At 42.1% G+C, this 11076-nt stretch overlaps 1 protein-coding gene across 2 annotated transcripts in view; it reads left to right on the forward strand.

The window, feature by feature from the left end:
* The first annotated feature begins 2579 nt into the window (after window positions 1-2579).
* The window catches only part of nr2f5 (nuclear receptor subfamily 2, group F, member 5), a 30287-nt gene continuing 21790 nt past the window's right edge, over window positions 2580-11076 (forward strand). The window contains exon 1 of one of the 2 annotated variants that reach the window (XM_007570544.2): window positions 2580-2874. In XM_007570544.2, coding sequence (XP_007570606.1) covers window positions 2742-2874 — 133 coding nt within the window. In that variant the 5' untranslated portion in view covers window positions 2580-2741. Of the gene's footprint in view, window positions 2875-8257; window positions 9459-11076 lie in introns of those variants that run through there. The other variant, XM_007570543.2, reaches the window with a different exon arrangement.

Below are 11076 nucleotides of genomic sequence, written 5' to 3' on the forward strand. Positions count from 1 at the left end.
AGATAGATAGATAGATAGATAGATAGATAGATAGATAGATAGATAGATAGATAGATAGATAGATAGATAGATAGATAGATAGATAGATAGATAGATGTTTTCCTCTTTCTTTCTCTCTCTAGGCATCTTTTTATGGAAGTGACATTCCTGGAGCGGTCCAAACAGAAGCCCTTGTTTAGAGGCGAAACCCTCCCGCCCTGTCCCCTTTTTTCATCTTCCTAGTTTTGGAGCCCTGGGTCAAAGGTCGAGACCCCCTCCAGCTTCAGAGACATGTCAGGTCATGCAAGCCACATAGCATTCCCTGTATAGCCCCCACCAGCCCACCTCACTGCCCTCCCCCAACCACCAAAAAGGCCTGTTGCCTCTTAACTCCAACAAGGCGGCTCACAGCAGAGGTGTGTGAATGTGTGACTCCTTAAAGCTGCAGAGATCTCGTATGATTTGAACAAACATGTAAATATGATTAAAGATGGAGTGAGGGCTAAAGAGCAAACCTCATTAGATGGAGAAACATTTCTCTGCTGTGATGAATCTCAACACTAGCATAAATAAACACGCAGATTTTCTGTTCAAAAATAAATTGGTGATGTATATGGATGATGTTTTTAAAAAATCTTTTCCTGTGTGAAATGAGCAGCTAATGTATTTATTTTTTTTTTATCTTTGCTTGGCTTCAAGTAAAATACGCAAGTCCTGCGTTGAAATCAGACAAAAATAGGAAATAAGCTGCCATAAATTCATGCAGGGCTGAATCAAAACTGTCAGGAAGCAATTAGGAAAACACCATAATTCCTTCAAATGGGGCCAAAGTTGAACTGATAGCAAAATGTGTTAAGTGAAAATAACCAATTTTGCTCGGATGTAAAAGGTCGCGAGACTCGTCGGGGCCTTCGCTTGTGTCCTCTTTGCTGAGTCAGCAAAGAGAGCCACAGTCCCACCAAGAAACGGGATGAAAAATGGGTTTGAGGAACACAAACAGGCCTGGGATGTAGTGCAGAGAAAAAGGCTGACCCCTTCCAACAGATAAACAAATAACTAAATAAATCCTGGGGACACTGGGGGTGAGGGAAGCTACCCCCGAGGGGTCAGAGCAGGAACAGATAAATCTCCCTTAAAGACGCCATGCCTCTCCATGGTTAACCTCTTAATCAACCCCAATCGGCCAAAGGAAACAGTGCTGACTCTCCAAAACGCCGCTCTGTCCTCCAATCCACACTTTCTGTTTGCTTCATGGGAAAGATTTGGTTTTTATTCATGTTTAGTTTAAATAATTTGACAGCTTTTTACCTAATGCAACAATTTTGGTAAAAATGACTGAAATTGTCGTTTAGCAACAAACCTCTTCAGTGCTTTACATTCATCTTTTAAGCATGAGGCGACACTGATCCATGTTTTCACACCTTACACGTTTGGTCCATTGTAATCAAATCAAAATTAATTTCCCTGGTTGGTCCAGACCGTTTGTCCAGGTTTGAATCCACTAAAAGGATCCGTGGTGTGGGCCAAGCACCCGGGTCGAGACACACTTTTTCAGGTGGTCTTGGTTCAAACAAATTCTGGTGCAGTTTGCCTCTGATGTGAATCCAGACCGGGTTGCATGTAAGACATTATTGTGAAATCGTATCTTATCCGAGGTCTGATGCCATTCCAAAATTCGGTCCGGACCAAACAAGCAGACTGAAGGCCTTTCCTGGAAACACAAATGTCTGTTTGTGTTGAATATCTGCTATCCAGTTAAGCTCTTGCTTGGCTTAAGCACTTTGAAATGCCTTGCTGCTGAAATGTGCTATACAAATAAAATTTGATTGATTGATTGCTTGGCTTACTGGGACTTTGTGCCATTTGGCAAATCTAAGCAAACAAAAATCACACATGGTGTTCCTCAAGGCTGCATTCTTGGGCAACTTTTGTTCAATATCTGTAAGGTCTCCCTTCCTACTACAGTATAGCTTTTCATACTTATGATATTGACACAAAGTTAAAAATTTCTTTCACACATGAACACAATTTTATTACAAGTACTCTAACAATGTATCCATAATATCACTGAGCAATGCGTCAATCTACTTTTTCCTTAAAAGCGCCACCAGAACAAACGTTTTCCTGGACAGAACAATCTCCACATCCTTTGATTTTCATCAGGTTATATTTATATATTTTTATATTTTTAGTGATGATATATTTATCTTTTAAAAGCATATCAATCAGGCGGCGAGAGACCAGTGACGTGGTCAGGAGAGGCAGGTGAGGTAGAGCTTCACCTGTAATCCTGATGAGTACAAATAAGCATGAGAAGCAAAACAGATGCTAACAATGATGAAAGAAAATCAGTTTTTCCTCTGGAATTTTCTACAAATAGTTTTTTTTAATTGGTAATTTAAACATTTTTATAGTCAAAATTCGCAGAAATTATGCATTGCCTTTTGAAATACATGGAAACAGCCTGGGGGCGCTGCATCACACAATATCATCAATATACTCTTACACATTTTCTACATAGGTTGACGTTCCAGTCTGTTTGATATATTTAATGAATGTGAATGACATATTTAGTCTTTCTGATCGACTGGCCATAAATGTGCAGTAAAAATGCTCTGAGTGAGGCAGAAAGTACCATGTCTCTCTGATAGGGGGCAGTGCTGAGCCCCATGGACACGACGAGCAACAGGCGCTCTTCTTCTACACATTGAAACGATTGAAAACAGTCCAGGGAGAAAATACAGAGGGAACAAAACCGTTCAATGCAACTCTCTCTGGCTGCCAGATTTTTGAATATGAAAAGAAAAAGGGAAACAAGGACGTGTTTTTTTTTTTTTTTACAACAGAATGATGGAGATATTCGTGGAGGAGGATGGATACATGGACGCCATAAAGGTAAGATCATACACGATTTTCAATTTTCATCAGACAACAGAGGTTAGCCAAAGGAAACAGCCAAATAATAATAAAACAAAATTTACCTTATTGAATATTTATTTATCTTTCAATTATATTGTTAGACACTTTAATCAGTTATGGTCAAAATTAAAATATAGTTTCTATATCGGATTTTGGATTTCTACATCGACCAGCCATGAACCTCACCGCATGTCACTGCTGGAGAAAAACCTAAAGCTGCTGCTGCAGCGTCCTGACCAACACCACGAAAATAGATCATTGCACAGCAGTTTAGAGACACTGCATCAACACTTTTTATAAGGATAATCTTGTTCATCTTTTTTGTTTATAAGGTTATGAATGATTCTTGGCTTAAGAACAACCGAAGGGAGGAAGACTTTAGATGCTCTTCAGCTCTTAAACAAACTCCCTGAAAACCTGAAATGTGTAGAAAATGTTAGATTCTGTGGTCTTAAATACAAAATGTGCAGTGCAGCTTTTATATAAAAGTAAAACATTATCATTCCTCAGCTGTTTGTGTGTAATTTCTTTCCTTTTTATTTGTTTTAAATTATCTTGTGAATCTGAAAGTTACTTTTGATCACCTTATCTGTGAATGGAGATAGACAGATGGGCTTGTTTTGCCTTTTTGCCCACAGCTGACACAGATCTTTCTGACTCGGAGAGCGGTGAGGATATGGTAATGACGGAAAGGAAAGGGAGTAGTGATGAAAACCCGGGTTAATCACAGTCCATGTTGCTGTTGAGATATGCAATCATATTATTTTACAGTATAATATTTTTGCAGCCCTAGTTTTTGCTGATATTCAAAAATATTTTCATCATAAATGAAGCTGACGACAGGGCTGCCCTTTTAGTCCAGAGTTTTTTGGTCTTTCAGTCAAATCCTAGGAAACTTACTGTAGCTCAGCCAGAGCATTGAACATGAAGTCAGCCTTTATGCTGATGATTTATTGCTTAAAAAAAGAGAAAATCTCACATTTGTTCTTTTTAATGTCCTTACTGTCAGAATTTACAAAGTTTGGTTACTTTTGCACATTTTCCACCTCTGCTCTGTTTTTAGTTTTCAATAAGATTTCAAAGAATTTCAAACATAAAACCTCTTGATCCTTGTCATCGGTTTCTCTGGGGAAAACGCAGAGAGTAAACTCATCATAAATTTACCTCCACCCATTATTTTCACATCCTTCTGCTGCACAAACACTGAGGCAAACTAATTCTTCTTCTTCTTCTTTCTGTCTTTGTCTGTCCATCAGCCATCTTTTCTGAAACACTAAAGAGCCAATTAGCCTCCTGTGAGTGTGGAGCATCCAGATAACATCAGCTTAGAGCTCATGCAAGACATGGGAACTTTTTCACAACCAAGAGTTCCTATTTCCACATCATGCTCAGATTGCATACCTGCTCAGTTGACGGCCTCTTTCTCAACGAGACACATTTAGCACCAGCTAAAGCGGAGCGCCACATTGTTGGCAGTGGCATTGTTAGGACATATAAATTTACACGTAACCGTGGCCCCTGCGTTTCCTAGGCCATACGATGCGGTCATGCTCACCCCCCGGCCCCGCTGTGACACCCTCGTGTGCCTGGACCTCCTGCAACAGTTGGTCCCATCATCCATCACTGAGAGTCACACGCATGGCTCAGGATACTCTGCTTGTTACCCGTCCAGTTTTTCAGAATCAACGGGGCAAAAGTTCAGCATGATCAGCATGATCAAACAGCACAGTTCTGGTGAAGATGCTTAATTTATGGAGCAGAGGTCGAACTGTCTGTGTTTGGACATGTTAGCTTTGCTATTTGGTCCTCTGCTCCCTGGCTGGAGGATGAAACAGAAATTGCTTGTGCATGCATGAACAGGTTGCAGGTATTAAGCTGAAAATGATTACATTCAAAAACACAAATCCTAACATGATATTCATGTTGGGGAACAAACTGACCTCAGATCAGTTTGAGGCTGTTCATCCATGTTTAAGGCAAATTACTGATTTTCCTTGTGGGAAAAAATAGAAAATTTGGTTGTAAGAAGCTTATGATAAATGTTTTTTTTATTATTCTAATTGGTACAGAGAATTTTATGTGTAAAACAAACAAAGTTGTACATTTTACTTGATGAGCACCATGTATTGTATTCAGACCCCTTGAACGATATGCCTTACAATACTACAATATTACAAACACATTATTTATTTATTATTTTTTTTATTTTATTTGGATTTTATCTGGTAGACCAACACAAAGTGATGCATCATAGTGAAGTGTAAAGAAAATTTGAAAAGTGTGGCATACATTTGCATTTAGCCACTCTGTGTCAATAGTTTGTAAATCCAATTTTCGCTGTATTGACAGATTTTGGTTTAGATTGGATGGAGAGCAAATCTTGCCTCTGAATATTCATTTAATTTAGATTTAGACTTTGACTAGGCCACTCTAACACATAGGTATGTTTTAATGTAAACCAGAGGTGTCTATGCTAAAAAATGAGGGGCTAAAAAAATGGCCCCTCAAGTTGGAAGTACTTGAGGGTCCAAAAAATGTGATTATATAAATTTTAATAAAGATTGCAAAAACTATTTCATTTTCTATTTTTGCTACTCATCAAGAACCGCACAGCAGTCTGGTTTCTGTTGATAAGGGATCCATGAATCAGATCCAGACCTTAGAGAAACTCACAGAGACAAAAAGCAGAGAATGAGTTGAATGTTTTTTTTCCCCTAGATTTTTTGTGTTTGTATTTTTAGGACTAAGTACAGCAGATTGCTCACTCTGTCTAATTATTTAGCCAGGTTAAATAAACGTTCAATCTGCTTTCCAGCAAACATTTGATTGTTTGTAGTCCAATTTAACACCAAACTAAAAGCAGCATTAAAAAAAAACATGAATACATTTTTCATCTTCTGACTTTAAAATCCATTTTAAAAGACCTTCAAATGAATGTAACTTATTCCCTAACCCATCTCCCTCCTGAGCTGATAAATCAAATTTATGAACTCAATTTCTGAATTCTTATCAAGGTCCGCACAAAATCCTTTTGAGGGCTGTAAATGGCCCCCGAACCACAGTTTGGACCCCCCTGATGTAAACCCTTCCATTGCATCTCTGGATTTGTGCTGCGGCTCGATGACCTGAACCTCAGCGTTGGCCTCAACGCTTTAGCCTTCTGCAGCCTGATCGATGCAGCTCACAGGCGGACCTCCAACTTGGTCCGTCTGCAGTCGGTCCATCCTGTTTCTGCGTTCAGATGATGGATTGAACCGAGCGCTGTGAGATGTTCAAAGCTCGGGATGTTGTTTTAGAAACTAACCCTGCTTTAAACCTCTCCACCACTTCCTCGCTGACCTTTCTGCTGGGTTCCCTGGTTTTCATGGCGCTGGTTGTTCTGTAATGTTCTCTAACGAACCAATGAGGCCAGCTGGATTATAATGAGGTCACACTGCACACATGTGTACACTGGATTTTATTTAGAGGTATCAGAGTAAAGTTGACAAGCCCAGTTTGTTCATTCTTAATTGTAAGATTAAGAAAACGTATAATTTTGCTTAATTCCACTTCACAATTATGTTGATTCATCACAAAACCCCCTCGAATATTTCATTTTGTTCAAACCTTTGTGTCCTGAAGATATTTGTCTGGACGGTTATTGTCCGTATTTGAAGATTAATGGGTGAACATCACGCTGATCCTCATTTAATTAGCCTCCTCTGGGTGAAGTCCTGGTCAAATTGATCATAAGCCTCGGCTGGATTGAATTACACTCTAATTACCCCCCAAACCCCGAGGAGCCCGGGTTGCTGGGCCTATACGCAGCTCGCAGAAATCTCCTAATAGCAAAGCGCGGGCTAATTGGGGGACAGGTAAGGTTACATGTGACAGCAATTAAGCCGAGCGCGGGGCCAACTTTATGGCCTCCGGCGAGAAAGGCGCCCCGCTCGGGACCCCGAGTGAAGTTTGGCTCTTAGCGCTTTGCTGCCCAACAAAGACGAGCAAAAGCTTAATGTCATCATAGATAGATAGATAGATAGATGGATGGATGGAGGGGCGGGAAGAGAAGAGGGGTGCGCCTCATTCACCCTCCCGCCTCTCCGACCCGTCCGCCGGCACCAAGCCTTGGTGGAGTTGCCCTCACATGACAAATCAGGAGCATATCTGGGAAAATAATCAGGCTCCCGCTGCTTTCAGTGTTAAACCCTCCGTCGGAACACAACACTGTCGCCGTTGATTACCGCAGAGCCGCGTTTTCTGGGAAGCCACTGAAGTCCCGGAGCATCAGACCCGCAAAAACCTTTTTTTTTCACCAGTGAACGCTTTGTGTCTCACTTTGAACTGCTGATTTATCTCCCCGTATTTATTTGTTTAATGTGCTTATTTATTTCTGTTTATTTGAAACAAAGCAACAGGTTCCGTGGGCTTAATTGTGGTTCGGTGCGCAGAAATTTCCATTGAAATTGGACAGATTTTCTGTTACGCGCTCCATGGCAAATAAGAGTAAAATATGCTAAACGTATACCTGAAAAAATCTATAAACAAGTTAAACAAATAAATACATAATTTAATAATAACTTTAAAAAATCAAATCAAATCAAAATAAGGAGAATGACTTACACCACCGTGAAAAAAACTCGATTTCATTTCCGTCCAGGATCAGGTGTGATTACAGAAATTAAACTTTTATCGTTCTGTCTGAAACTGGTGGTGTATAAATTTCAGTTCCTGCCTGAATTTTCCCCTCATTTAAAATCTGGACGTTTCAGTAAAAGGAGCTGAAATTAATCCTCGGGATGTTTTTTCATCTATTTCGTGTGAAATCCGACCTGAGCGGAAACTTCCGTTAAAATAAGAGTTAAAAACACTAAACCATATATACTTGTTTATGCAGACATAAACAAGTGTGTGTGTGTGTGTGTGTATGTGTGTGTGTGTGTGTGTATATATATATATATATATATATATAAATACATATAAAAATTCTAGAAAATCCTTCCCATTCTGAAGGTTTGTTGTTTAAACTCTTCTTAAGCCTGACTCATGAACAAGTTGGGTAGATTTCATCTACGTTTTTAAGTTAAGAATTTTAACTAAGAGCTTATTGGAATAAAACCAAACAATCTGCGCATTTTGTTCTGAATGAGCGGTTCGGGGTGTCCCACTAAAGCCACTGCTGTCAGTCAAATCAGACCCAGTCGCTCATCTCCCAATCAGAGAGCTTCTGGCCGTTTTTACTAGACTTTTCGGTCCAATCCCGGCCGGCCTCTCTCGTCGCTCTCCTCACACGGAGGGGAGGAGAAGCGACCTTATTTGGCATTTATTGCCTTATATGGTGCGCCGGCAGGGGCGGTCTCCTGCCTCTGACACTTTCCCCCAACAGGAGCTTTGACTCTGGAAGACAGGACACCCAGACTGAGGGCGACCCGGCGAACAGCGCTGCTGTTTGGATCTGTTGTTTGGTTTGGTTCTCCTCAGCGGACCGTCATCCTGAATGCTCGGAGGAAATCCCGTCTGTCTGTGGTAAAGACAAAAACTTGTGCGCAAACTGAAATCGTTTTCCAGTTCGCTCCGCTGCGCGCAGGACGGTGAGGATCCAGGAATCTCCTCTCCTCTCCTCTGGACTCGCACTCTGTGCCGCTGGGACCAAACGAATCCTGCTCTGAAAGTCGCAAACACGTGGTCAGAATTAGTTTAATTTTGTGTTTGAAGAATCGATAGCACCCGAACAGAACCGAGCCGGAGGGTGTGAGCTGCGGGATAATTGTTTCCTGCGCAGTTTGTGCGGTTTTCTCCCAGTTTAGGATAAAAACACCCGACAGGATTCCTGACAGTGTTTTCACTCTGACAGCCAAGCGGCTCACTTGTTGGACTGACTTTCCCGAGAGGTTCCGCTCTGAAGAACAACGTGTTTATGGATCGCTGCGCTGAGAGGAACTCCGGGAGTTGTTGGCTCTGCAGTTCGACATCGATCATGTTGATTCCCCGCGGTTGCTTTGAACTATAATAGATGTTTACACAAAGTATTAAGTCGTATTTTAAAAGTGACTCTGTTCAGCTCAGACCAGCTCGCATTGACCCCTGAGGACAGAGGGAAGCGCCTTTTCGCCCTTCCTCTTTTCTGTTTTCCTTCAAGGCGTCAGGACGGATCTCCACCGCGCACTCCGACTTCTTCTGTGATTTAAACAGAGGCAAAGTGTTGGGGGATAGCATGGCAATGGTAGTAAACCAGTGGCCAGAGAACATTTCTGCAGATCCGGGCTCCCAGCTGCAGATGTGCGGCCAGGAGCCCGGCGGGGGACCGGGGACTCCTAACGGTTCCACACCGGGGAACGACACGCTTTCCGGGGATAAGCTCCCCAACGTGGACTGCATGGTGTGCGGGGACAAGTCCAGCGGGAAGCACTACGGCCAGTTCACCTGCGAGGGATGCAAAAGCTTCTTTAAGCGCTCGGTGAGGCGGAACCTGACATACACCTGCCGGGGGAACCGGGACTGTCCCATCGACCAGCACCACCGGAACCAGTGCCAGTACTGCCGGCTCAAGAAGTGTCTCAAAGTCGGCATGAGGAGAGAAGGTAAGCCGGACATCTTTCACTTTTTGGGCACAAAGGATCGCGTTTCTGTGCGTAAAGTTGTGCGTAGTGTTCATTGGTCACTTTGGTCGAGAACTTAAAAAAAGAACAAATGTGCAAATGTGTTTAATTTGCACATTTGCAGCAACGCTTCAGACAGATCTGACCATTTCCACGTCTTTAATACTAAACTGAGACATTTGTAGACCAGCTGCCTGCCCGAACTGACACATATCGGTCCACTTTAGTCCAAGCATGACGCGTTTCCAGTTTTTAGGAGACACACGTCATTTTGGAAGAGCACCAGGCAGAACTCCGGTGCGTAAATGTGCGCAGCGGCTTCAAGGTTCCGCGCGTCCAAACGCAACTGTGGGTAAATAATCAGTCCCACCTGCGGCTCCTCGCCGCGATTCCTCAAACATTCTCCAAATCCGACGCATTCACGGCGCTCTGTAAAATCCTCCCTTTGTTTCTGCGCGTTAATTATGCTGTTTGTTCAGTGACACCGGGAGCCGCTATAAGAGGATGCCGCAACATTTGTTGCATTGTGTTGGATTAACAACGGGTCAGTTGATGCCAAAGAGGTTCAGTGGAAACGTGTTGGTGAAGAGGAGCGCTTCGCCTTATTAATTATCATCAAGCAGCGACACCCAGCCCACGAGGCGTGCGCTGGCGCGTATTTAACCAAAATGAGACCAGAGTGATCTCTGCTAATTGCTGTGCGGGGTTGGTTGAATTTTTGGCACATATTTTGAACTAAATCTCAAAATTATAATTCTTGAATTTACATTTTCCTGCCTTAATATGAGGGAAGTTTTCATGTTAGGGAAAAATATGGAATCGCGCGCCGATTTACGCACAAATCAAAGTAAAACATGCGAGCTGTGCGTAGTTTATGTGCATTCTGCTTTTAAGACTCAGTTCATTAAATGTCTGTATTTAATGGAGATGTTACACTTCAGTCTAATCAGGAGACAGGATAAGGTCAACAGCAGCAAATCCCTCTGAAGGACACTTAGCCAGTGGACGCTGAAGGACAGATCGTGTCCTCTTCGCCCTTTGTTCTTTACTGAAGTAAAAAACAACAACAACAAAAAACCTCCGGACAGGTTAGGAACACCCGCCCTGCTCACATCTGAGCGGATCCCTCAAGGCTTCCTGTGGGTGAACTCCTGCGCCTCTGCGTGCGTGTGGACTGTAGGCTGCTGGCATGTAAAGAAACCCGCAAGCCACACCGAGTCGGTCATGCTCCTTTCCGACTGGATGAACCCGAGGAAATCTCCTGATGCGCCGCATGCGTGTTTACGGCTGCAGAAGCTGTTCATGCTCCTGATTTAGTTTAATAACGAGCCGTAAAATGTAACATTTTAGATTATGACAAAGAGTTCTGTCAGAAGAGGAGCTGTTTGTGCAAATCCTCCCTCTGAGATACGCTTTTTGGTTTTATTTTATTTCTGAAATCTAAACGGAATTTCATTTCTCAAATTTTTAGTCAGCTGCTTTATTATTGATTAATTTTTTATCAGTTCTGGGAAGTGAAGCATGCCCAGGTTTTAAAAAGTAATGATTTATAATGTTCTGCAATAAATTCTCTCAAATAAATTTAGAATATTTTAATGAA

The sequence above is a fragment of the Poecilia formosa genome, unplaced genomic scaffold (assembly GCF_000485575.1).
Source record: "Poecilia formosa unplaced genomic scaffold, Poecilia_formosa-5.1.2 Scaffold263, whole genome shotgun sequence".
Lineage (NCBI taxonomy): Eukaryota > Metazoa > Chordata > Actinopteri > Cyprinodontiformes > Poeciliidae > Poecilia > Poecilia formosa.